The 26,786-nt window shown below is 40.5% G+C and overlaps 1 protein-coding gene across 1 annotated transcript in view; it reads right to left on the bottom strand.

Annotated features, from left to right (window-relative positions):
- tarbp1 (TAR (HIV-1) RNA binding protein 1) overlaps positions 1–26,786 on the bottom strand; it is a 113,850-nt gene that overhangs the window by 16,146 nt on the left and 70,918 nt on the right. Inside the window, 6 exon segments of the mRNA XM_028820197.2 lie at positions 1,865–2,044; positions 3,398–3,566; positions 7,412–7,493; positions 7,640–7,842; positions 19,754–19,840; positions 26,146–26,295. Coding sequence (XP_028676030.2) covers positions 1,865–2,044; positions 3,398–3,566; positions 7,412–7,493; positions 7,640–7,842; positions 19,754–19,840; positions 26,146–26,295 — 871 coding nt within the window.

Below are 26,786 nucleotides of genomic sequence, written 5' to 3'. Positions count from 1 at the left end.
TCTTCTTCTTCATATTGCGGTGCCGTGAGGCGCCACAGAAGTGAATACTAAAAGATCGGGGTCGCGCTATTAGTCACTGTCTTACACCCCAAAACACAAGGCTGAATCTCAGTAATTTAGCAAAACCAGCTTTATTCAGCTTGAAACAGGAACAGCAGGGTTATTTATTATAGTGGGGTCTGCCACTCTCCTATACACAGACACAGCAGTCAGGCAGAGTTGTGGCCAGGTTAGTGGCCAAGTAATCCTGTTACCTACATTTACATTGTTCCTTGCATCACCCATCGAGATCTTTTATGTTTACTTTGGTGGAGAGACGCAGCAGAGCTGTGAGCCTGCTGCTGCCCCGGCAACAGATAAACAGTCTTCCACAGACGCGGTGATCGCACTTCGGGACGCTCTTCGGCATGTTGTCCAGTTAGGGGAGGTTCCAAGAGAGTTTAGAAACCTCACATTTTCTTGAATGAGTGGCGCATTAATAGGAATGTTTCTTGAGCGAGCATCACTGAACCACATAAAAACAGCTTCTAGGTAGTGTGGTCTTGATCAGCAGCTAGTACGGTACTCTCTCAGGTGCTCTCCAACTAACCATTTTAGTTTCCTTTTTAACAGGTTTTTGATAATCTGCTATTATGCAGGTGGGTCAGTTCAGTGAAACCCATAAAAACTAGGGTTCCAAATTTTCAAACAAGCTGGTATTCACCTATCCTACTGTGAAGGTTCAAAGATTATTAGAATACCACAGGAGCTTCCACGGCCTTTTGCTTTCGTTTTAATGAGATCAACTAATGCCACAGGGACAAAGGTCTGGCTGCTGCTTACATTTAATATCAGTTTCAGCAAGAGTGAGGGATGGAGAAACCAAAATGTGGAAGTTAGATTGGTAGGTGCAGGTAGACAATACTGTTCATGGAGAACAAAAGAGACAAAAACAACACCTTATTTTTCAGTACTATTTGGGGATTGAAATACTTCATTTTATGATTAAGTGATTTTTAAAGCAAAGAGAAGACAGAAAATATACTCTTGCAAAAACACTATATTTCTAAAAAATTAGTATATAATGCTGTTTATACGTAGTAAATAGACTGACATCCAGTTTACATGTTTGCAGCCGCCAGCAAGAGTGTGAGATTTTTATTAAAATTCTACATTGATAGGCACACTCCAAAAATATGACTGCTAAGTAGCAACTGCACAAAGCAATACATTACAAAAGATTCTATGTGCACCCACTGTTCCCATTTTGGATTTGGAAATCAAAACAGACACCTTGGATGAATTACAACTCAAACTCATTATTACATTGCAGCAATGATTAATGGCAGGCTGGGCATTTCTGTGTTCATTACTTGAAGGCATGAAAAAAGAAGACAATTTTTAACAGGACTATACTGAATGCTGAAACACAAAGTATGAATGAAGGACTGGCCACATTGTTAATTGTTTTCTAGGACCATGCTTTATATAGGGGCTACTTATTATCAAATCACAAAGACTGGTTCAGTTCACACTGACTTTATTGCATTCCTATATATGCCTATGCATAAACCAAATCCTTTTTAAAGCACTTCCCATTCATACTCTCAAAACAAAGCATTGGTTTAGAAATTTGAATTCCATTATTTTATTTTATACAAATACTATTTTAACAACATTAAACAGAATCACCATGAAATTACCCTTCCACAAACAGTAGTTTACTAGTTTAATCCCTCGTGTACAGCACAATGTGATCAGAATTAAAATAACAATTATTAAAAATATCTGAATGCATAGTGGAAGAACAGACTTTGGTTATATGTATAGTATTTTATCTATCCATAATTTTTTATTTAAAAAGCATAGTTTGTTCTGCTCTTACCTCCCAGATTGGTTGGTTTGTCAATTAGAGAGGCCACCACAATGAGGGCACTGCTGGACTTTCCGAGCTTTGCTGCTCGTTCATGGTAGATCATTTCCAGGTCCTGCTCAGGAATGCTGTTTTTCCATGGGACCATTTTCTTTTGCAAATCTGTCCACTGACTGTCAGTGTCAGTTTCAACTACATCACCATACATTCAATAGAGAAAACAAAAAATTCTTAATGTTAAGAGTGCAATAATTATACATTGTATCATGGTGATGTTTGTTTCTTAGTTGCTTGTTTTACATCTGAATGATTTTTTACAGTACATTAGTTGATAATTTGCAACCAGTGGTATATTCAGCAATTCTGAATCAAGTCTATAATGAAGACCATTATAGAAAATAGATTAATATTAATTATTAACTGAAATTACTAAATATTTAGATTTATAAAAAAAGTTAACAAAATTAACTTTAATATACTGTAGTTTTTCCCGCCCTGGATATGCAAGTTAAGAACATGGATGGGTGGATGAATGGATGGAAAGTTTTTCCTCTGTTGAAAGACACAATTTGTTTTTTGCATATCCTTAAAAATATAAAGGTGACTGCAGCTGTATCTGTTGCTTTACAATTAATTCAACTAAATGGCTTACCAAATCCAGCACAGAAGAATCACCTAAGCACCTCTGCTCAGTAATGTGTAATGACTACAGCTACATCAAGTACTTGTTCAAACTTAACCTATGCTTGTTCCTACACACTAAATAAAACTACACTTGGCCTAAAGGAAGTGACAGATATTGCATGATATTTTGCGCAGATACTACACCTCATTAACTTGTAAGTTCAAAAGATAGGTCTACAAAGTTTAGCTTGTAATTGTAAAGCTAACATAAGGAATGAAAATTAGTGAGGAGAAAAAAAAAAGTCTTCTCCAGAAGGCGATAATTTTATAGTTCTGAAAGGGGTTCCACATTTATTTTTTATTTGTTATACATCCAGTTTTACCAATGGACAGATTGCAGAAGCCATGTAATCCACATTGGTATACACAAACACACTAAAAACAATAAAAACAAGCCAAAAACAAAATTGGCTTGCATTTCCAAATACATACGTAAAATACTTTGAACTCTCCCTTTCTATCTCATTCAGAATATGCTATCAGTTTAATCTAAGAACTGGACACTAAATAAGCCTTTTTATTGCTTTATGGCTACATAGCTGGCAGATTTTTTATTTTGCCAGTTTGTCCTTAAGGCTCCAATAACAAGGCCTTAGAATCACAAACTATCTCTTGATGTCTCTCTCTCTCTCCTTGTACCAGCCTGTCTTGATGTTAACCTCAGTTTAGTCGTGCTCCCTAATTCTATAGCCTTACAAAAACTGTTCTCAGACCTTAAGCAGTTTAAAATTAAGTTTTAATTTATAATAGACAATATCAATGATATTATTAAAAGTGGATAATCATCAGTGAATGAAATACATCACTAACACGACAAGAACAGATGTTAGGCTACAATGTTTATAATTAAATAATACATACCTTTGTCTTGCTGAATCCAATCCCCAGCAACTAGATTAGTGAAGTTGTCTTGAGGATTATTTAGGGATATATGAGTATCCACTGGAAAATCTGCATTTTCAAACTTCCACATTGGAATCCACTCATCATCTGCAAGATCTGACAGTCTTGGGAAAGTGTAAAATATAGTCTTAAGAAAAGAAAACAAACAAAAAAAATTAAAACAGTACATAAAGCAACAAATTATTCAATAGACTTTGGGGGTAGGGGGATGGAATCTATCAAATACATTTTCAGTATGTGGTCTATTCTGTACAGTACATACAAAGGTTATGTTTTACATATGCAGACAGACAGCCAGCCTCACACACACACACATATATCTTCTTATATAATACCCTACTGTGGCTGTCCGTTTGTCTATCCAGGATTTTAAATCACCTGTAGCTCACAAACCGTTTGACCTATTGACCTAAAATTTGGTACACATATACTACGTTATGTCTGGGTTTGGTTTACCGGATATACAATTTAAAGAGATTGTTATTTCATGGGAATTGTTACATATGCATTATTTTCACTTTTACTTTAAAACCTTTGTAAAAACAATACTTGTCCTTTATTTCTGGCCCCAGGGTGGTTAAATCTCTCTCTTGCAGGACGTATAACACTGCTCGTGTTGTGAAGGGGGGGCCGCTGAAGACACGGTAAGGAGATGCTGTCGGATCAGCTGCTGTCTTTCTGCTGCTGGCGAGCTGCGTGTTCTGTTTGTCGCGCTGCACGTCATTCAATTAAAAGCCTGTACAGCAGCTGTCCTTTTGGCACTTCGTGTCTCTGCTGCACGCGTTGTGGGGGGGTGGGGGGGCATTGAACGCACGCTAAGGAGAAGTGGTCAGAGCATCAGCTGGCATGCTGCTGCTGGAGAGCTGCGTGTTCTGCTTGTCGTTGTTTTGAGCTGGGAGCACATGAATTGTGTCTGCCAAAAGCATTCCAACAATTGCTACGTTAGATGTCCGTGAACTTGTTTTAAATGTTGTCTCACTGCCTTGTCTCGCGTGACATTAAAGTGTCTCTCATGGGACATCAAAAAGTCTTTCAAGAAGATCACGTCTCGTCTCCCTAGTCTCCCTCTCAAGATTTTTTTTTTATAATGGAGAGATAGTAGAATCAACTCTCAGCAGCGGCCAGCAGGGCGGCTGTGTGGCACATGCATACAGGCGCCATTCTCATCCCTACCACCCTCCCCTACCTCTTCATATCTTAAGTCTTCAATCTGCCTCAAGAATGATTTACTGTAAAATGTACTAAGAAATTGCAACACAAACGCTGACGTAATCAGTTTTAGAAGCAGCAAGCGCATTAACCTCTGAGCAAACAAATGCTAAATGTACAGAGAAAGAGGATGAAAACTATGAATGCTCAAGTTAAGTGTAAAACGTGCAGTGCGCAGTTACTGGTATATATATATACACATACATATATATATATATACACATACACACACACACACATACATACAGTATATACATATATACATATAAATATATGATATACAGCTGTGGACAAACTTATTGGTACCCTTGAGTGTATACCTGCATGTCTTTGATGTGTTATCGAGTAAAGTACAGAAACTGTGAAAAAAGATCAAGTATTACTTATTCTACAAAGATATTGTAAAATGGCCTGGACAAATTTGTTTGTACTCCTAGAAAATATCATAAATAATTGGATTAGAGTGATATTTCAAACTAGCTGTTTTCTTTAAGCAGTATCATACAAGCCTCCAACGGTATAATGAATCATTCAGTCTATTTAAATGGAGAAAAGTCATCACTCTGCTGTTTGGTATCATTATGGGACCCACAATGTACATGGACCACGGAAAGCAAAAGGAGAGAATTATTTGAGGGCATCAGAAAGAAAATTATAGACACGCATGTTAAAGGCAAAGGCTATAAGATCATTCCAAGCAACTTGATGTTCCTGTGACAACAGCTGCAAATATCATTAAGAACTTTAAGGTCCATTAGACTGCAGCCAACCTCCCTGAATGTGGGTGGCCGTAAGAGGAAAAGTGGCCCCAGAATGGGCAGAACAAATCTCAACTCAAAAAGGTCCAACAGTGTCTGACTGCACCATCCATTGCTTTTTAAATGACAGTGGGCTCAATGGAAGGTGACCTAGGAGGACTCCACTTTTGGACTCCAGGCTTTTGGCAAGTTACATTAGCTCTGTGTCCACATATTAAAACATTAAGCTTTCAAAGAAAACAACACAATACCTACTGTGAAACATGGAAGAGGCTTGTTATGTTTTGTGGCTGCTTTATTGTGTCTGTACAGAGAACAATTAAATCTCAAGACTATCAAGACATTCTAGAGTGAAACGTACTGTCCAGTGTCAGAAAGCTCTGTTTCAGTTGCAGGTCATGGGTCCTCCAACAGGAAATTGAGGCAAAACACACAGCTGAAAGCACCCAAGAATGGCTAAGAACAAAACATTGGACTAATCTGAAGTGGTCATCTATGGGCCCTAATTTGAATTCTATCGAACATCTACAGAAAGAACTGAACATGCAGCCTGGAGAACCTCACACATTTGGAGCACTTTGCTCTGGATGAGTGGGCTAAACTACCAGTGGACAGGTGAAGAAGTCTCATGAAGAGCTCCAGGAATCACTTGCTACACTAATTGCCTCTAAAGTTTGTCCAACAAAATATTAAGTTAAGGGTCCCATAATTTTTTTTCCATGCCATTTTTATTTGTGTTATTACTTGAAATATTCTGTTGAATCGAAACTCTAAAGCCAAGTCTGATTTTTGTTAAATACAGAGTAAACAATGATGGGCGCCAATTACTTCTGTCAGTTTTAAGTTATTTAAAGTTATTTTTGGATTATTCTTGTAGGGGTACCAACGAAGTTGTCCACATCTGTATTTTGGGAAAAAGAAAAGGTTACTCTCACAAGTAACAAAAAGAAAATAAAGTTAGTGGCATAATGCTTTGGCTATGTAACTTTCATCTGGTGTGTGATTGAAGAGGGGAAAGAACAGGTTACAAATATAGCAAAAAAAATGTTAAGAAAAAAAAAGAAAGCTTTTAGTGTTTTAGGGATGGAAGGATCTGTAGAAAAAGTAACTGAGTTAGCTGGTTTGTAAAAACTGAGGTTTTAATTATGGGAAAGCTGATAGAGAGATTGGCGTGAAGAAAAGGTGTGGTAGACATTTTGACTATGAACCCAAGATGGAGGGAAACCAATAAAATGGTTAATAAATTCCAGAAGCTGGTTTCTGAAGTAGGAGGCAGCACCATCCTAACCTTCAACATATCATTTGTACTGTTCAGGTGCAAGCCTAGGTAAGAAGAAAAGAAATGCCCCTTGGCCTAGCTGACAAAGATACTATCATAGTTTGGTCTCATCCTAGTACCCATTGCAACTCTGCTGATCTGGTGATCAAAACTACTATCAAAAGAGAAAACAAACAATGAGGTTAACAACCAGTTCAGCAAGTCTGTTTAAGGTGAGCATAGACCAGTCCCAAGCTGGACATAATGTAAAGGGCCTGTCTGAGGGCAATGAGGCCTTACATGCAGGAACAACAGACACATAGGATTGTCCAGTTTGAGAATTTTAGGAAGAAGAGAGGGCTGAGGAAAGTGTTTTTTTTTTTTTATATAAACGAGTCAGTTCTTTTTATGCTAATGACAATATAAACAGTACATGCAACCTACAGCAGGAAGCAAACTTTATAATGTCAGTGTGAATGCACATTTTTTTGTTCCTGTTCGGGTCATAAGGAGACTGGTCAGGATGCCAGCCCATCACATAACAAATTGGAGTTGTCAGTCAAGGTAAAGTGAATGTCTTTGGGATTTGAAATAATAACTGGAGGAAAAAATCACACATACTCACAGTGTATATATTTTATATGGTATTTATGTATATTTTGTTAATAAAGACTACCTCCTCTAGAAATGTCAAAGGAAAGCTACAGGAATTTGAAAACCTTTGGAACTGTGACATGCAAAATTTACCTCTATGCTGTAATCTTTAATTGGATGAAATATACCAAAAAAGAAATGTTCTTGAATTTTTTGCCAGTTCTTCATAGCATTCCTAAAATAATTATAACAAATTGATTAATATAAGCATGAAAAATTGTAAACAAAAAATTAAAAGATTAAAAAATTTGTCTTGAATTATTTAGAGACAGTATGCTTCCTTAAAGAAGCGGTCTTACTTAAAAATAATTTATACTTAACCCTGAGCCTTGCATGTATTCAACTTGTTGCAGACAGGACTCGATGAGCGGAGCCAGGAAAGAAAATCCCTCCTCTTCTGAGCAGCTGATTTTACATAAATTCCAAACCCTTTTCAAGGCCAAAAGGGCATAGAGTCGAACAGCAAAATTATGATTGAAACACCACAATAAAATCACATCAAGAGCCTTCTTCAAATGTTTACTCTGTAAAACATAAGTGAAACTGATTTACTGATGCAAATGTGGCAAATATAAATGATGCACAATCGTTACAATGTTTAAAAAGGTTACTTTAAAATTCTTACATTACAAGTTTTCTATCGGTCCTTCCAAATAAACAATAAAAAGTAATGTGAAAAAGGATGAAAATGAGAGTCGAAAAACATTTTGATTGTTGGTGCATCACTAATATTAACACTGCTTTGATGAATTCCATACCAAATGGCATACGACAGAGACATATGCATTGCATTTGTCATTCCAAATGATGCCACATCACAAGCAGTTGTAGTGATGCATTTTATTACTATTAAATGTTTTTGGAGAGCCATCTGTTGGAATGACAAATGCAATACACTTTACATGCACTATAAAATACACTCCAATAGATGGTGCACTGCCAATATTAACATTAAGGCCTAATTCTATGTTGTTAATTTTATCCGGCTAGGATAAGGTGACAGAGCTCAGTACACATGGTTTGAATTCCACCTTGTCACTGTGCGAGTTTGACGTAGTTTTCCCATGTTTCCATGCATTTTTCTCTGAATATTTTGGATTCCACCTTTATCTCACTGATGTGCTGGTCAGACTGACTGACCAAGTGTGTGCTCTGTCTTGTACCTAATGAGGCTGGGATATGCTCTGGCCTTTCAACTCCCTCAACTGGATAAGCAGGTTAAGACAGAATACTTTAAAACTCACAAATTTGACAGATTCTATGAGGCAAACAATGCTATAACTGTACAAATTCCTGAACATTGTATCCCTCAAGGGCTGGAGGCAGGTGGGGGATTTTGGACTTTGCTATCTCTCTCATTAGTCAGAAAGGTCAAATACCCATTGTCTCATTTCTTAGACTCTGGGGCTGTAATGAACTGGCCTCAGAGCTGAATTTTCCAAATGGAGAAAGCTGAGAATAACTGTAATTCTCCTTGGATAAAACAGCGGCAGTGATAACTGTAGAGTTTATAAACCTCTGATAGCAACAATTAAAACCACATTAAAAAAGGCAGCTGGAGGGGAATGTTGGTGGTCAAAAGACAGAAAAGTAGTTATTGTAATGCTCAAGGAAGCTAGGTGGTATATCAAGTATCTTCAAAAATCAAAATCATTGCATACTGCCAAAATTTTCAAAGACTGGTAGATAGAAAAAACTACAGTACTGTTATTTGGATTGACTCTGTTAACAAGAGGCCAGCTGGATTGACATGTGCTATACCAAAATGAATGTTACCAATTATAATAAAAAAGAAGGAAAAGCATTGGCAACAACAATAATGTATTTCTTGCAAAGCACAAAATTATATAAGGAATGCTTCAATGGGCTTTAATAGGCCCTGTTTTTTTGACAGCCCCCTAGCCTTAACTCCCTAACTTATAACATAAATGTATCTGTCCATCAGTTAATTGCAGAATCAGGGTCAGATTGTCGAAACGTAGTCAGACAAGCCAGACACTGTCGGAATCCCGGAGACCTCGTCCAACATGCCACCTCCCCTCTACTAACTCTTTTATAGCGGAGTCAGTGCTGGGCCAGCCAGTCTGATGAAAGGACCCTTCCACCTGATGATGCCATTGCTCCTTTATCTGAGAAGATTTTTCCATAGCATGGAAACAACTTGGAAGTAGAGCAGCGGCACCAAGTGCTACATGAGAATACTAGACCTGTACATGTGTGTTAGCAGACAGTCAACATAGGTGGATTTATGCTTCTCAAAAATATTGGAGTTTTAAGAGGAAACAACAAAAGCATTTGATTATTGTGTTGCAACACAGTGCATGTTATCTTCCCAAAAGCAATTGACATTTATCAACTATAGTCTCAGGGAACAGACTGCAGAAATGACTTAAGCAACAAATACAGCATTTTTTTTATTTAGGAATAGGTGGAGTTGCTTGTGGACTGAGCAGGATCTTTTGCTTTTTTTGAGCTTCTATACAACATGTGGACACAATGTACTGTAATTAATAAACTAGATCAATTTTCTAATGACATTACATTTTAATGATTTGCAAATTCTGAACATCCAACAAAAAAAAAAAAAAAACCTGGTCAAAATTCAGATATTTGACAGATATGTGTGGCAGAGATGTGGCAAATGGAGTTTGACACACATATATATATATACTGTATATAGATATACAGTGGAACCTCAGTTTGCGAGTAACTTGGTTTCCGAGTGTTTTGCAAGACGAGCAAAAATTTTTTTAATAAATTTTGACTTGACAAACGAGCGAGGTCTTGCAGTACGAGTAGTATGTATGTGCTTTGTCTGCCAAGCGTCATGTGATCACAACTGAACTGATGGTTCTTCTCTCTCTCTCGCTGCGGGATTGTGGGCAATTGTCTCCTATTCTCCGTCTGAGTCGGCATGCCTCACTCATATAGTCAATACAAGGGGGCTTCGCTCGCCTACCCCTGCCGTTTTGAACTCGTGCCCGCTGGGCAGCCACGTGTGAGGATGATGCACATTTAATACGGAGCGTTCGCCCGTGTCACTCTGGGGCCCCCCACTGTTAATACGGAGCTCCGTCCGTACTATTATGCGGTGCATTGTGGACTACTGCGGAACCCGTAGTGTTTCCCGTTTCAGTTTGTATCCAGGTCAGTCGAGCTTTTGTTTTTGAAGCTTTTGAATTCCGGTGATCATAATCTGTAACCTGCTGTCCATGTGTTTGGCTCCCTCGTTTAAGCTGTTTATGACGTTTTACTTTGCTTTCTACTCTGTCTTTCATTTCTGATCTCGCTTTATTCTGCTTTTGTTTCAATGACACCTGGGGCCTCATGTATAAACGGTGCGTACGCACAGAAATGTTGCGTACGAATGTTTCCACGCTCAAATCGCGATGTATAAAACCTAAACTTGGCGTAAAGCCACGCACATTTTCCACGGTAACTCATACCTTGGCCTACGCAATTTCTTCCGCTCGGTTTTGCAGACTGGCGGCACCCAGCAGTCAAAGCAGTGCTACTGTTCCTGTGTGATCACCCTTTCTTAGATCCACATCCACGGCGGCGGCTTTATCAAATACACTGAAATTAACCGCATATCGTTCATAAATTTAATGCATCTGATTGTAATTAACCTGTAACAATATAATGGTCCACAGAATGGTCAAACTACTGTTCCTGTGTGCTCATCCTTTCTTTCTTAGCTCCACATTCCTGACGCGGCTTTATAAATACACTGAAATTAACTGCATATTGTTTATTAGTGTAATGCATCTGATCGTAATTAACCTGTAGCAATATAATGGGCCAGGGAATAGCCATAGTATTCCAAATACCATAACTGCTTTAGCGTTGTTACGCTCACTGCATCTTGTTCTTCTTTTTGCTGCTCCCGTTAAGGGTTGCCACTGCGGATCATCTTTTTCCATATTACTCTCACTGCACCACTCGGAGTATTTATATCACTGTATCTGAGTGTGAATCACAGCAGCAGATGATCGGAAAGAGAATTATCGGTATACAGTTTCAAGTACACACTACCTCAACCACGGCAAAAAGCGTCAAAGCCTTTCCTGTACGGACCTCGCGTTTCAGAAACAGTTTCATCCCAAGAACTATAAACGCACTCAATCAGTCCATCAAGTGCTCCTTGTAGAACTGTTTGTACTTATAAGTACAATCACCTCACTGTAAACTTACAATACAGTTATAATATTGCACAACCTGCGCTACTTTATAAAGCGCGTATGATGACAATATCATTTTTAAGATGAAATGCAGCAAAATATGTTGCTTATAGTATACAGATAAAACTAACTTCATTTAAATAATCTGTATTGTTAATAATTAAACATGTGAGGACACGGTGCCGCAGCGTATAGCTAGTTCAAGGATAGCTCCTGCCTTGCGCTGTATACTTGCTGGTGCTGACGCGACACTGGAAGGATAGACGAATAGAATTAAACATGTACTACGAAGATATTTCAATGTTCCTTAAAAGTTTTGAAGAATCGGCGTTCTAAGCTTACAAATGGCTTAACGTCTATTACAGAGCTGATTGTGTGGCGATTGGAGAAAGAAAAGTATGGACAGGAATTGGAGGTTAGTACGTTTGAAAGAGACAGTACTTCTGTAATAAATTATTTCATCGAAGGTCGCACATGGCGCAGCAAGCCTCTTGTGTGAGATATGAACAATCACTGCGCCACCGTGTTCCCATGTTTAATAACATGCTTTCATTCCTATCATCATGAAAATGATATCACGTATACATCTCAGTATTTTAATTATTCAGAGAGCTGTAATATCTCGAATGTAATGCATTCTGTGTCCTGTCGGAGAAAGAGAAAGAACGGAAGCACGTAGTGATTCACACACAGAGCACATAGAAGATCAAACACAGAACAAAGCATTTAACATGCTACTTGAGAAACTAGTAAAATAAACGATTTTAAGATGAAGTTTATGATGTTCTACTTTAATGGCAAAATAAACTACGTGATTAAAGTGGAAATTTCGAGATTAAAGTTGACATTTCGTGCTTTTTTTCCCCACTGTGTGCCTATGTTTTTTGTTTGTACCCTAATACGCTTTCATATGACACTCAGACGGTGGGCTACGACTTGCCTTTTCACGGCGACTTTGATATGTGATTTCTTTTTTATTTCGGGCACTGTGCGACTTTGTGAATTTGATCTTTCGAGTTTTTCCGACACTCTGTCACTCGATCAACTTTCTTTTGTTGCTTATATCACTGTTTAAACCAACAAATAGTACATTTTTCCTTTGCCTCCACTTGGTATTCGCTGAAATTCTTATATTTTCCCCTGTGCTTTTCCCATTGTCTTTTCACAGAAGGCTATTTATATTGATTTGCATATTCAAAGAGGCGTAATTCTGGGAGTTGGGGCGGGACAGAAGGCGCGTGCACGTGCGTTACTTTTCATGCTGATCGGGATTTATGTAGTGGAAGAACGTGAAAGTATGCGTGCGCACAGATTCCTGCATCTGGATTTTTCTGTGCGTACGCACAATCCCGCTTTTGTGCTTACGCCATGTTATAGTGTGAGTTCTACGCACGGCGTTATACATGAGGCCCCTGGTCCGTGGTGAATATATTTTCCCTTTTTCGAGTAATAATTTTCATTTGTTTGCGATACTGTGATGTTTATCGTACTGTTAATAATGCATCACTGTAATGTGATTCACCTATGCTGTATAGTTTGGACGTGTGAGGATGACGTATGTTTAATACGGAGCGTTCGCCCGTGTCACTCTGGGTCTCCCCACTGTTAGTACGAAGCTCTTTCCGAACTATTATGCGGTGCATTGTGGAGCACTGCGGACTCTGTAGTGTTTCCCGTTTGACTCCGTATCTCGTCTAGTCGAGCTCTTTCTTTTTGGAGCAGTACCTGCCTGGTCTGCGGCATTTCAGACGCACGTTGTAGGCGCCTGCGTTCATTAATTATATCCAGGCAGGCGCGTGTTTGTATCTCGGTCACTCGAGCTGTGTCGTGTTGAATCCGTGCCTGCTTTGCGTATGCAGTTTGAGACGCGCGTTGTAGGCGTCCACGTTCATTAGATCTGTCCACGCGGGCTCGGTGTCGAAGCTGTGTTAGTTGTTGACCTGTTTGGTTTTGGAGCAAAGACAGTTTTGCTTCCGCGGTTTCAGACGCGTGTCCGTATCATCTTGGGTTTGATGTATGAACCTTTGTGGACTCTGTAGTGTGTCCCGTTTCACTCTGGGGCGGGGCGTTGACTCCTCTTGTTTTACTATGTCTCGTCCTGCGCCTTCACCACGCATTAGTGCCACTCACAATATGGCGGCGATGCTTGCGCCTTCCGTATTATGTCGGTTTTTACCATGCTGTATAGGCGCCTTCCGACGCACGATGTAGGTGCCTGCACCTTCCGGGTCCGCCTCCGCTGTGTGGTGTGGACGTTTAACTGTCGTTGTTTCTGCCTTTATATTCAGTATCTCGGTGTGCATGTGTTTCGTGCCTAGGTTTTTTTTGAAGGTGTTGCATTCCAGTTTTCATCATCTGTAACCCGCTCTCCATGTGTTCGTCCCCGTTCTTTAATCTATTTATAAAGTTTTACTTTGTTTCCTACTCTGTGTTTTATTTCTGACCTCGCTTTATCCTGCTTGCGGCATGTCAGACGGTTCGTAGTCTCTCCCGTTTTGCTCTGGTGCGGGGAGGGGGGGTGGGGGCCTTTGTGTGGCACATGCGCACTATGTCTTTTGCGTCCACGGGCAGGTCCCTGCGTCCATATCCGGTTTACCATTCTCGTTTAGTAATATGGATCTGTACGAGCGTATACGGTTTATTACAGCATTAGCATTGTGACTGTGTGTGCGCGCGTGTGTGTGTGTGTGTGCTCGCTCGCTCGTGTGTGTGTGTGCTGTGACGTGCGAGTCCCCGTCTTGCACCCTAAAACACGAAGCTGAGTCTCAGTACTTTAGCAACACCAGCTTTATTCAGCTTGAAACAGCAACAGCGCGGTTATTTATACACAGACACAGCAGTCAGGCAGGGCCCTGCATATTTATAATGTTCCTTGTTTCCCCCATCAACGACAGGCGCTTATAGCATGTCCGCAATCTTTTCTGATTCGCTTTTACGGCGAACTGCTACAGCGCTGGGAGACTGTGATTGCTTTGGGATGCTCTTCCATTTGTCGTCCCGTTGGGTGGAATCCCACAAGAGTTTAGAAACTCACTCACACCAGCCATGATTCTTTTCAAAGGTAAAGTGTAGGTTAATTTGTTTTATGTATTTTTACTTAATATTTTGTATTAATCATTTTTATATAAATAGTTTTGGGTTGGGGCGGCACGGTGGCGCAGTGGATAGCGCTGCTGCCTCGCAGTTGGGAGATCTGGGGACCTGGGTTCGCTTCCCGGGTCCTCCCTGCGTGGAGTTTGCATGTTCTCCCTGTGTCTGCGTGGGTTTCCTCCGGGTGCTCCGGTTTCCTCCCACAGTCCAAAGACATGCAGGTTAGGTGGATTGGCGATTCTAAATTGGCCCTAGTGTGTGCTTGGTGTGTGGGTGTGTTTGTGTGTGTCCTGCAGTGGGTTGGCACCCTGCCCAGGATTGTTTCCTGCCTTGTGCCCTGTGTTGGCTGGGATTGGCTCCAGCAGACCCCTGTGACCCTGTGTTCGGATTCAGCGGGTTGGAAAATGGATGGATGGATGGATAGTTTTGGGTTGTGGAACAAATCATCTGAGTTTCCATTATTTATTATGGGGAAATTCACTTTGATATACGAGTGCTTTGGACTACGAGCACGTTTCCGGAACGAATTATGCTCGCAAACCGAGGTTCCGATGTGTGTGTGTGTGTGTGTATATATGTGTATATATATATATATATATATATATATATATATATATATATATATATATATATATATATATATATATTGTAACAGATTGAGGCTTTGTCCACCTCTTGAACCCTCAGGTACCACTCTGATGACACCACTCTCATATAAACCACAATTCTCTTCCAATAAACCAATACCTCCTCACCCAGACACTTCGCCCTCCTACCTCCCAGCTCAGCTCAGTGTCTGGGCTTTCCCATAGTCCTTTTATATCCCCTGACCCGGAAGTGGTTCCTGGCAAAACCCACAAGTCCATTTCCTTCCGGGTCAGGGTAAACAGTCCTCTTCTTCACCCCGGGAGCACGTCGTTCCTTCCGGTCATGTGATGCTGACGCACTCCCGGGTTATAGGGCACGCAAGAGCCCACTAGACCCCTACAGCGACTCCCGGTGGCCTCCAAGGTATCCAGCAGGGCTGTGTGTATAAACTACAAAGTCCATGAGGCCCTGCTGGAACTCGGGGCACCATCATGCTGTCCGGAGGGCTCCTCCTAGCGGCCTGGGGGTGGCGACCGAAGTCTGTAGCCGGTCGTCCATCACAATATATATATATGTATATATATATGTATATATATATATATATATATATATATATATATATATATATATATATATATATAGAGAGAGAGAGAGAGAGAGAGAGAGAGAGAGAGAGAGAGAGAGAGAGAGAGAGAGAGAGAGAGAGAGAGAGAGAGAGAGAGAGACAGAGACAGAGACAGAGACAGAGACAGAGACAGAGACAGAGACAGAGACAGAGACAGAGACAGAGACAGACAGACAGACAGATTGATATAAACACATATATGTGTGGAAGTGTGTGTGTCTGTCTGGCCCAGAAGTGACAGGTGGAGTCAGGGTGAGGGTTCCACCTCAGAGGAAACAGAAACTTGCTTAGCTGCTAACACAAGCAAGGCCAGCACACCAGCAAAATTAAACCTCAGAAGAAAGACAATGTCGCTTAGCTGCTAACATCAACAAAATACTATCTCTTTTACTTTTCCTCCCGCCACTAATGCACAAGCGATGCAAGCATGTTGGCAAAACGCATCCTCCTAGGAGAGAGATGCCCAGAGTAGTTCCTTTCAATTACCTGACATCTCTACGTTCCAGTTTAATTTCTGACGATTTCAATAATTTCCAGGACCCCGGGCTTTTTACAGCATGGGCTTACACAGCTATTATATATATATATATATATATATATATATATATATATATATATATATATATATATATAAATATTATATATATATAAATATTATATATATATATATATATATATATATATATATAAATAAATATTATATATATATATAAATAAATATTATATATATATAAATATTATATATATATATATATATATATATAAATAAATATTATATATATATAAATAAATATTATATATATATATATATATATATATAAATGTAAAATCCAGAAGTAAAAATGTATAAATAGCAGGTGGTTACATGCTAGAAAGTCCACCCTAAAAGAGAGTCTTGGGAGTGTTAGTGGAGTTATGAGTGCCCTTAACCATGCAGTGTACAAAAGAAATTAAAAGGGCTAGCAGGATGTTGAGTTCTATAGCATGCCATTTACAGTTGCAACAGGTCATTTGAAACCTGTACAACACGTGTCTGAGGGCACATCTGGAATGCCGGTCTTCAGATGACAAGCAGGACAAGAACAACATAGAGAAAAAGGGCAGACAAGAGCTAAGAGACTTATTGTCATGACTGCATAATATGAACTATAAGTAAAAACGGATTCCAATCATTCATAGGTGACATGACAAAAAAGTGTTAAGAATTATAAATAAGCAAGGTAGAATCTGTTACTTTAAAATACTTTCTTCATCAAGAACATGAGCAAACAGATGATATTCTATTACAGGTAGAGTTAGAATACGATTCTTCATAGAACTTCAGGCATATAAAACCCAAACCCAAACAGTGTAATTGAAAGCTTTACCCTGAAACCTTCTAACCTTGTCTTGACAATATTTTAGAAACACTAGGTGTTATGGTGTGAAATTTTGCACAAAAGTTGATAAATATTTTGTATGTCTTTATTTGTATGGTTAAGTATCCCCACTCCCTTTTAGGACCGAGTCTCTTTGTAATTTTATGACAGGGTTGGGGGAAGTGCCTCAAAAAAGTTTGGCAAGTGATTTTGTGAAGGACTCTCTCAGTCAACCCCCACAGGAAAGCCAGACTGCCTAGCTGGCAAACATCAGCTCAACAAATGGTTTTGGGGGCAGGTGTGAAAATTATTGTGTGCCCCATTGGTCTAAAGTTGCCTGAAGCCATTAAGTACCGTGACGCCCTATTGGCTGTAGGGTTTGGACAGAGAATATATAAATTTGCTTGCTCTACCCCTCCCTCTCTCTCTTAATTCTTACCAACTGATGAAGGAGCATCTCACACACCATGAACTGAAAAATACAACACAATGAAGAGCACAGCTCAACAGCCATATTAAGACAGGGATGTGGCCTGTTCTGAAGAAAGCTGACCACAAAATGATGACTTAACTAGAGACATTTAAAGTAACTACAAGTCTGTGTGCCGCCTGAAACTACACATCAGCATTTATCAGGTTATATGGTTGCCAATATTCAAATGCACTTTGCATATTGTTATTATTTACGAATATTATCAATAACACATTATTTAAAGTGCAACTTAACTCCTGCTTGTCTTTTACTACATCTAATTGCCTGAGGTTATAAATGTAGAAGGTGGGGAGAAGTAATATGGTATAAAACCTTATAAACTGTGGTAAATCTGTGAGATTTAAGGCATTCTGACAAAGGCTACATATTAATAATACAAAATGGGAAAGCAGAGCAATATATTACTCTACCAAGACAAAACACTACGTCAATAGAAAAAAATGGCAGTTTAAAAGGCCTATGCTTGTCAAAACTCTTTTTAGGAACTTGCTTTCTCAGAAGGAAATACCCTTTTAAAAACTTTCTCCTCTTTTTCTTTCTAGGAAAAAGGCACAACGTTTTCTATGAAGTTACAAAGAATCTTAAAACAACAACTAGTAATCTGTCTGTCTCTGTTATCTCAGTTAACATCGGTGTTCATGATCCAGCTATTAAAAATCCACAAAACTGGATCCACTGCAGAATGGCAGGTTGTACATGTTGTTCACTTTGCTTATCAAAATGTTCCTGAATAATACTTAATACTATGGCGGACGGCCAGGGCCCTTACCTGGTGTGGACACCTATTTCATGAAAAAACCTGGGGAGAGGACATGCACAGGACATTATCTCCCATGGAGCGCTGGAAGGCAGCCCACATGGTTTGCAGCGGTGCCTTGGAAGAGTTTCCCACTGCTCAATAAACCCTGTATTGTGCTTGTGGAACCTGTGTCTGCATCTGTCTGTGCCGGGATTGGGAAGCTGGTGTGCCCCCTCCAGGCCACAACACTAATGGAACAATGTCCTATAGACTTATTACTCAAAAGTGAAACTTTCTAGTAAACATGTGCCTTTTTTATGGTAAAATCTAATGATACAATTTGCAAACAATCTAGTGGAACTGTCTTTGTTAGAATCTGATTGCATGCATCAAACACTCAGGCAACTTGCCTTTAGTTACAGAAATATGAATTGTGATCCTTATCCATGGATCCATTAATTAGCACAAGTTTAAACATATCTGGGTTGTGTAGCAAGCCAATGACACAAAATACTCCATCTTCATCAGAAAGGGTGAAAGAAATGAGATTTAAACCTTTGTAACAGATTGGCTGAAGTTTGCATCCATGTCACAGTAAGATGCTGTGCCAGGGACTGAAATAAGCGATTCATGTTTGAAAACCCACAAGTATCACAAAGTCAAAACCTATTCAGGCAAGGAGTCTGACATATTACTCCCAAGAGTATGGAGAGACTGGTGTGAAATGTCTGGGTGAAGGTATTGTTGAAGATCACATAACCAGATACGAAGTCCAAAGAGAAATTTGCTTTTTGATTTGATATACTTTAGTAAACTCCAACTAGAAATTGCCTATTTTTCATGATCTTGAGGGGTTTGGGCACAGGGTCAGCTGTTTTACAATATACTTGGAGCAATTTTCAGGGTAAGGGCCTTGATTAAGGGCCCAACGGAGTAGGATCTCATCTGACAGTAATGGGATTTGACCCACCAACATTTCTAGATACCAGCACAGACCCTTAGCCACAGACCCACCATTCCTTTATGTATTCACATAAAAAAAACTGTTTTTTTTTTTTTGTTTTTTTTTTAATTTGTGATGTTTACTTATAAATTTCTTTAAAAAATAAAACAGGAATCAAATTTTTGTTTTGTTTGCTTATTCAGGGATACTTTTATATGTTGTTGAAGACCTGATAATGTTTACTTTGTAAAGTATACAATAATGTAGAAAACCGGAATGGATGGACTATTGTGTATTCTAAATTTTTTCTTATAGTGAATACAACCATCCATTCAAATACTCATTTTACACCACCTATTCAGTTCAAGGTCACATGAAGACTAATAACTTAAAAATATATAATAGATGTACAACATACCTTGTCAGAGGATTTCAGCAAAACGACATCACAATGTGATAAAACAGAAAGAAACGTACATATGCTAGTTTTTGACTTTACTTGGTCCTGTATTGGAAGAAAAAAATAAAAACAACATTAAAAACTTCCAAAACTGAAAATAAATTTTAAAGCAAAGTTCTTTAATTACTTTTTAAATGTGAGAAAAGATTTAAATAAAACTACTCATTATTACCCTACATTTCTCACATTATATGCACATAAGGCATTAGGCATGTGACCAGGGAGAGAGAGGGGTGTTAGACTTGGGTCAGGTGACGGTTAACACAGGATAAATGCCAAGTCTTTTCGCCAGAGAAGGAGTTCAGTTCAGATCAGGAGAAGGTCAGTACGCAAAGAATTAATTCAGCTGCAGGGTAAGTTACAGGCAGGGGAATAGACCGTTATTCCAATATGCCTGGGCAAGCCAGCTTTCCCTCTGTGTATGTTTTTTTTTTTTTTTTTTTTTTTTTTTACATAAGGAGAGTGAAAGTACAATAAACATTCTTTTTACTTCAGGGCCCCTCCTCGAACCGCCACCTTATCGTGGTGGAGGGGTTTGCATGTCCCAATGATCCTAGGAGCTCTGTTGTCCGGGGCTTTATGCCCCTGGTAGGGGCACCCAAGGCAAACTGGTCCTAGGTGAGGGATGAGACAAAGAGCGGTTCATCAAAACCTCCATGATGAATACAAAATCTGGACAGCATTTTCCCTCGCCCGGACGCGGGTCTCTGGGGCCCCCCTCTGGAGCCAGGCCAGGAGGTGGGGCTCGATGGCTTGCACCCATGGGGCTCGGCCGGGCACAGCCCGAAGAGGCAACGTGGGTCCCCCTTCCCATGGGCTCACCACCTATGGGAGGGGCCAAGGAGGTCGGGTGCAGTATGAGTTGGGTAGTGGCCGAAGGCGGGGACCTTGGCAGTCCGATCCTCGGCTACAGAAGCTGGCTCTTGGGACATGGAATGTCACCTCTCTGAAGGGGAAGGAGCCTGAGCTTGTGCGCGAGGTCCTGGCTAGATATAGTCGGGCTCACCTCGACGCACAGCTTGGACTCTGGAACCAATCTCCTTGAGAGGGGCTGGACTTTCTACCACTCTGGAGTTGCCCCTGGTGAGAGGCGCCAAGCGGGTTTGGACATACTTATTGCCCCCCGACTTGGAGCCTGTACATTGGGGTTTACCCCGGTGGACGAGAGGGTAGCCTCCCTCCACCTTCGGGTGGGGAGACGGGTCCTAACTGTTGTTGTGCGTATGCACCGAACAGCAGTTTAGAGTACCCACCCTTTTTGGAGTCCCTGGAGGGCACACCTTCTGGGGACTCCCTCGTTCTGCTGGGAGACTTCAATGCTCACGTGGGCAGTGACGGTGAGACCTGGAAGGGCGTGATTGGGAGGAATGGCCCCCCCCGATCTGAACCCGAGTGGTGTTTTGTTATTGGACTTCTGTGCTCGTCACGGATTGTCCATAACGAATACCATGATCAAGCATAGGGGTGTTCATATGTGCACTTGGCACCAGGACACCCTAGGCCTCAGTTCGATGATCGACTTTGTGGTCGTGTCGTCAGACTTGCGGCCACATGTCTTGGACACTCGGGTGAAGAGAGGGGCGGAGCTGTCAACTGATCACCACCTGCTGGTGAGTTGGCTCCGATGGTGGGGGAGGATGCCGGTCAGGCCTGGTAGGCCCAAACATGTTGTGAGGGTCTGCTGGGAACGTGTGGCAGAGCCCCCTGTCAGAAGTAGCTTCAACTCCCACCTCCGGCAGAACTTCGACCATGTCCCGAGGGAGGTGGGGGACATTGAGTCCGAATGGGCCATTTTCCGTGCCTCTATTGTTGAGGCGGCTGACCGGAGCTGTGGCCGTAAGGTAGTCGGTGCCTGTCGTGGCGGCAATCCCCGAACCCGTTGGTGGACACCAGCGGTGAAGGATGCCGTCAAGCTGAAGAAGGAGTCCTACCAGTCCCTTTTATCCTGTGGAACTCTGGAGGCAGCTGATAGGTACCGGCAGGCCAAGCGGAATGCGGCTTCGGTGGTTGCTGAGGCAAAAACTCGGGCATGGGAGGAGTTTGGGGAGGCCATGGAGAACGACTTTCGGACGGCTTCGAGGAGATTCTGGTCCACCGTCTGGCGTCTCAGGAGGGTGAAGCAGTGCAGTGTCAACACTGTGTATGGTGGGGATGGTGCGCTGCCGACCTCGACTCGGGATGTTGTGGGTCGGTGGGGGGAGTACTTCGAAGACCTCCTCAATCCCACTAACATGCCTTCCAATGAGGAAGCAGAGCCTGGGGACTCGGAGGTGGGCTCCCCCATCTCTGGGACTGAGGTCACCGAGGTGGTCAAAAAAACTCCTTGGTGGCAGGACCCCGGGGGTGGATGAGATACGCCCGGAGTTCCTCAAGGCTCTGGATGTTGTAGGGCTGTCTTGGTTGACACGTCTCTGCAACATTGCATGGACATCAGGGACAGTGCCTCTGGATTGGCAGACTGGGGTGGTGGTCCCCCTCTTTAAGAAGGGGGACCAGAGGGTGTGTTCCAACTACAGAGGGCTCACACTCCTCAGCCTCCCTGGAAAAGTCTATTCGGGGGTTCTGGAGAGGAGGGTCCGTCGGATAGTCGAACCTCGGATTCAGGAGGAACAGTGTGGTTTTCGTCCTGGTCGCGGAACAATGGACCAGCTCTACACCCTTAGCAGGGTCCTGGAGGGTGCATGGGAGTTCGCCCAACCAGTCTACATGTGTTTTGTGGACTTGGAAAAGGCATTAGACCGTGTCCCTCGGGGAATCCTGTGGGGGGTGCTCCGAGAGTATGGGGTATCGGACCCCCTGATAAGAGCTGTTCGGTCCCTGTACGATCGGTGTCAGAGCTTGGTCCGCATTGCCGGCAATAAGTCAAACCCGTTTCCAGTGAGAGTTGGACTCCGCCAGGGCTGCCCTTTGTCACCGATTCTGTTCATAACTTTTATGGACAGAATTTCTAGGCGCAGCCAGGGTGTTGAGGGGGTCCGGCTTGGTGGACTCAGGATTGGGTCACTGCTTTTTGCAGATGATGTTGTCCTGTTTGCTTCATCAGGCCGTGATCTTCAGCTCTCTCTGGATCGGTTCGCAGCTGAGTGTGAAGCGGCTGGGATGGGAATCAGCACCTCCAAATCCGAGACCATGGTCCTCAGCCGGAAAAGGGTGGAGTGCCCTCTCAGGGTTGGGAGCGAGATCCTGCCCCAAGTGGAGGAGTTCAAGTATCTTGGGGTCTTGTTCACGAATGAGGGAAGAATGGAGCGTGAGATCGACAGGCGGATCGGTGCGGCGTCCGCAGTGATGCGGGCTCTGCATCGGTCTGTCGTGGTGAAAAAGGAGCTGAGCCATAAGGCAAAGCTCTCAATTTACCAGTCGATCTATGTTCCTACCCTCACCTATGGTCATGAGCTATGGGTAGTGACCGAAAGAACGAGATCGCGAATACAAGCGGCTGAAATTAGTTTTCTCCGCAGGGTGTCTGGGCTCTCCCTTAAAGATAGGGTGAGAAGCTCAGTCATCCAGGAGGGGCTCAAAGTAGAGCCGCTGCTCCTACGCATCGAGAGGAGTCAGATGAGGTGGCTCGGGCATCTGATCAGGATGCCTCCTGGACGCCTCCCTGGTGAGGTGTTCCGGGCATGTCCAACCGGGAGGAGGCCCCGGGGAAGACCCAGGACACGCTGGAGGGACTATGTCTCTCGGCTGGCCTGGGAACACCTTGGGATTCCCCCGGAAGAGCTAGAAGAAGTAGCCGGGGAGAGGTAAGTCTGGGCATCTCTGCTCAAGCTGCTGTCCCCGCGACCTGACCTCGGATAAGCGGAAGAGGATGGATGGATTTACTTCAGGGCTAATTAATTGGAGCTCATTAAAAAGGGATTGATTTATTTCTTTTTTTTGTTTGGAAGATTTCTTTTATTTCAAAAGTGTGTGCCATGTGGTGAATGAAATTTTTTTTAAACAATGCTTGTTTTGTTTGATCTTCATCTTAATTATTGCAGTGTTTGTGTGCATTTTTTATTTTATCTCTAAATCACATTTTCCTTTTTTCTTGCAATAAATACACATTTTTACTTGCAATAAATAAACCTGTTTACTTGTTATATCAACTGTTGTCCCACTGACTCTTTGTCCTGATACTTTATGTCCCCAAATTTCTGCTAGAGCCTAAGTTAGGGGCACTGGAGTATGATAGTCTCAATTTGTATACACAACTAAAATCATAGTCAGAAAATACAAAAATTTCACAAAAACAAAATTACAATTGTTCATACAAAAACATAACATAAGTTCACCCTTTTCACATATAGTATGGGCTCTTTTGTAACACCTAGGGCCACTGTCACAAAATCTAGATCAGTTGTTTTATCTGTTCCTTGTAGAAAAAGATATATTTATAAGATACTCTAAACTAATCCAACACCAAAATCCATCTTAAATAAAGTATTTTATAAACAGACTTTGGCTACAACTGTCATTCATTCTATTATGTCAGTATTATAAATTCACTGTTATTTTCTGTTTTTGACATTTTCAAATGTGGGAAATGATATCTCAAAATATAAACTTCCACAGTTGGTGAACTACCTGGAAATCGTGCAACAGAAGATACCAGTTCATCCTGCTCCCTGAGAATACTGCTAATCACCGGGTACACAGCATAGATCAGTAAATACATTTTAAAAAATCAAAGCAATACTACTAAAATATTGTGGTGTATTGGCACAGTCCAAGGTTATTATAGTTACCGAAAACTAAAATCAAAACTGTAACTATTATTAAAAAAACATTTTCGTGAACTGAAATAAAATAATTAACAAAACCAAAACAAAAAACTAAAACTAAACTATTACAGTATTTGGAAAGACTAACTGAAATAAAATAATAATTTACTAAAAATATGTTTAGTTTTCGTTTTCGTTTTTACCCTTAGTCATTAATATTTATAACTTTTAACTTTAAAACAGAAAGTCATCCACCACAAGCTGCCTGCATATGTTCATCCAGTGAACGGCGGCTGGTGACGGAGAGTGGCTATTCACACAGCATTTGCTGTGACAGAGCGAGTTGAGTGCGGGCGTATAAAGAGTGTGAAATAGAAAGTGATTTATGTGACACCTTTCTTTGTGCTTGTTGTATATCAAGATGTAAATCGAACGCCTTAAATCGGAATGTGCTGGTCAACAAAACCCTTACCATATAGACAGAAAAATCATGAGTGAATAACATTACAGTTTATTTCTCAGGTGCCTGCTTTTCGTCGACAGTAATTCACCTGCCACTTTGCACAGAAGAAATTGTTTTCACTTTCTCATATACGAAGTATAGAGAAAGTATAGTAATCATGAAAAAATTCAACCTCGAGATTTTGATGAATCTCGAAGTTTTAGACCTCCCTAAGTCCAAAAATACAGTTTTTTGGAATTATGTCTGTGTGTGTGTAAACACGATAACTCAAAAAAGCAACAAGATAAATGGATGAAATTTGCCATGTGGTTGTTATACCAAAATTGTAGATTTGTATTAACTTTTGGGCCAAATCCATCAACCGGAAGTGGTATTTTACCTGAACACATTCTCGATTTTTTTTTTTTTTTTTTTATTCATGCAGCTGAAAAGTCCGATTTATTCAACTTTACTTTTATAATAATTGTTCAATATATTATTAATTTGATTTGATTTGTTGTTGATGGTTCTGTAAATGTACATAATATAAAAAATAACCATTGTCTTGTGGTTTACTTCTCAAATATCCATCCCCATATCTGAGTACATGAGAAAGTTTAGGGGAGACCACTCCCAATTTTTGAAAATAAAACAACACTGATCGCGAGACTGACTAGTATTCATGATACACGATCAGCATATTGTTACTGACCAATCACTTTTGCAAACTATATAGTGTAGTAAGCTTCCACTAACATTAAACTCATATCCAAATCCGTTAAATGGACAGTTCTGTCTGATCGTGACACAAAACAAACTTCGTTGGAGCTCCATGCCATAATTACTAAAACTGAAAATAACTGATATAAAAATAAAATAGAAATGTCTTTTTGTGAAATAAAAACTAAATTAAAACTAAAAATACACGATGAAGGAAAACTAAAACTAAACTGAATTTCCAAGTAAGGTCAGAAAAAATATAGAAATAAAAAAACTAAAATAACCTTGGCACAGTCCATATAAGTTTAATCTTCACAAAATGGGTCAACATCTTCTTTAATAAGTAATAAAATATTAAATTAAAAAGAAAATTAGTTTTTATAAAGGAGGCACATCTAAACTTTCACCTTTAAAAACATAAGCCTGTACTATTAGTTTAACTTAATTCCATGACTTCACTTTTGCATACTGTTAATTTTACTTACATAACTGAAACAGTCCCAGAAACTATGAAGGTGTTTAGGGTAGTAATGCAGAGTTAAAATGATGAACCACTCAATAAGGTACTTCACAGATGGTTGATTATTACGAAATCCAGCCTTGTAAACTTTGTCCAGGATTTGAGTCAGAAATACCTAGCACAAAATAACACAACATTACATTTTTAGTGGATGGGCAAAAGTTTGATCATAAAGGTTGTATAACACTGGACAACACACTTTTTAAATTTGTTTTACATCCTGAAAATGTTTTGAGGATTATTATAGACAGCTTCAAGCTGAACATAACTATAATTTCAGATTGATTGTATAACATAGGAATATGAAGAAACATAAAATTAACTTTTGTTGAATTTAGAGTGTTAAATCGCTTAATGATGCTGACACACTGCATTTGTCCAAAAATGTTTTGCTGTTCACTTTCATTTGTACTCAGCTTCTGATGCTTTTCGTTTCAGACTCCCACAATATCTGGCCAGTATTGATGGATTCCACTTGCCCTGATACCACTTTTCCATCATTGCAATGTTCTGGTGAAACCTTTCACAATATTAGTCACTGACTGCATCAAGAGTAGCAAGAAAGAAGTGTGAAAGGAGAAAATACATCTTTAAAAACATGTTGCA

The sequence above is a fragment of the Erpetoichthys calabaricus genome, chromosome 15 (assembly GCF_900747795.2).
Source record: "Erpetoichthys calabaricus chromosome 15, fErpCal1.3, whole genome shotgun sequence".
Lineage (NCBI taxonomy): Eukaryota > Metazoa > Chordata > Cladistia > Polypteriformes > Polypteridae > Erpetoichthys > Erpetoichthys calabaricus.
This window is presented reverse-complemented; position numbering and strand designations above follow the sequence as displayed.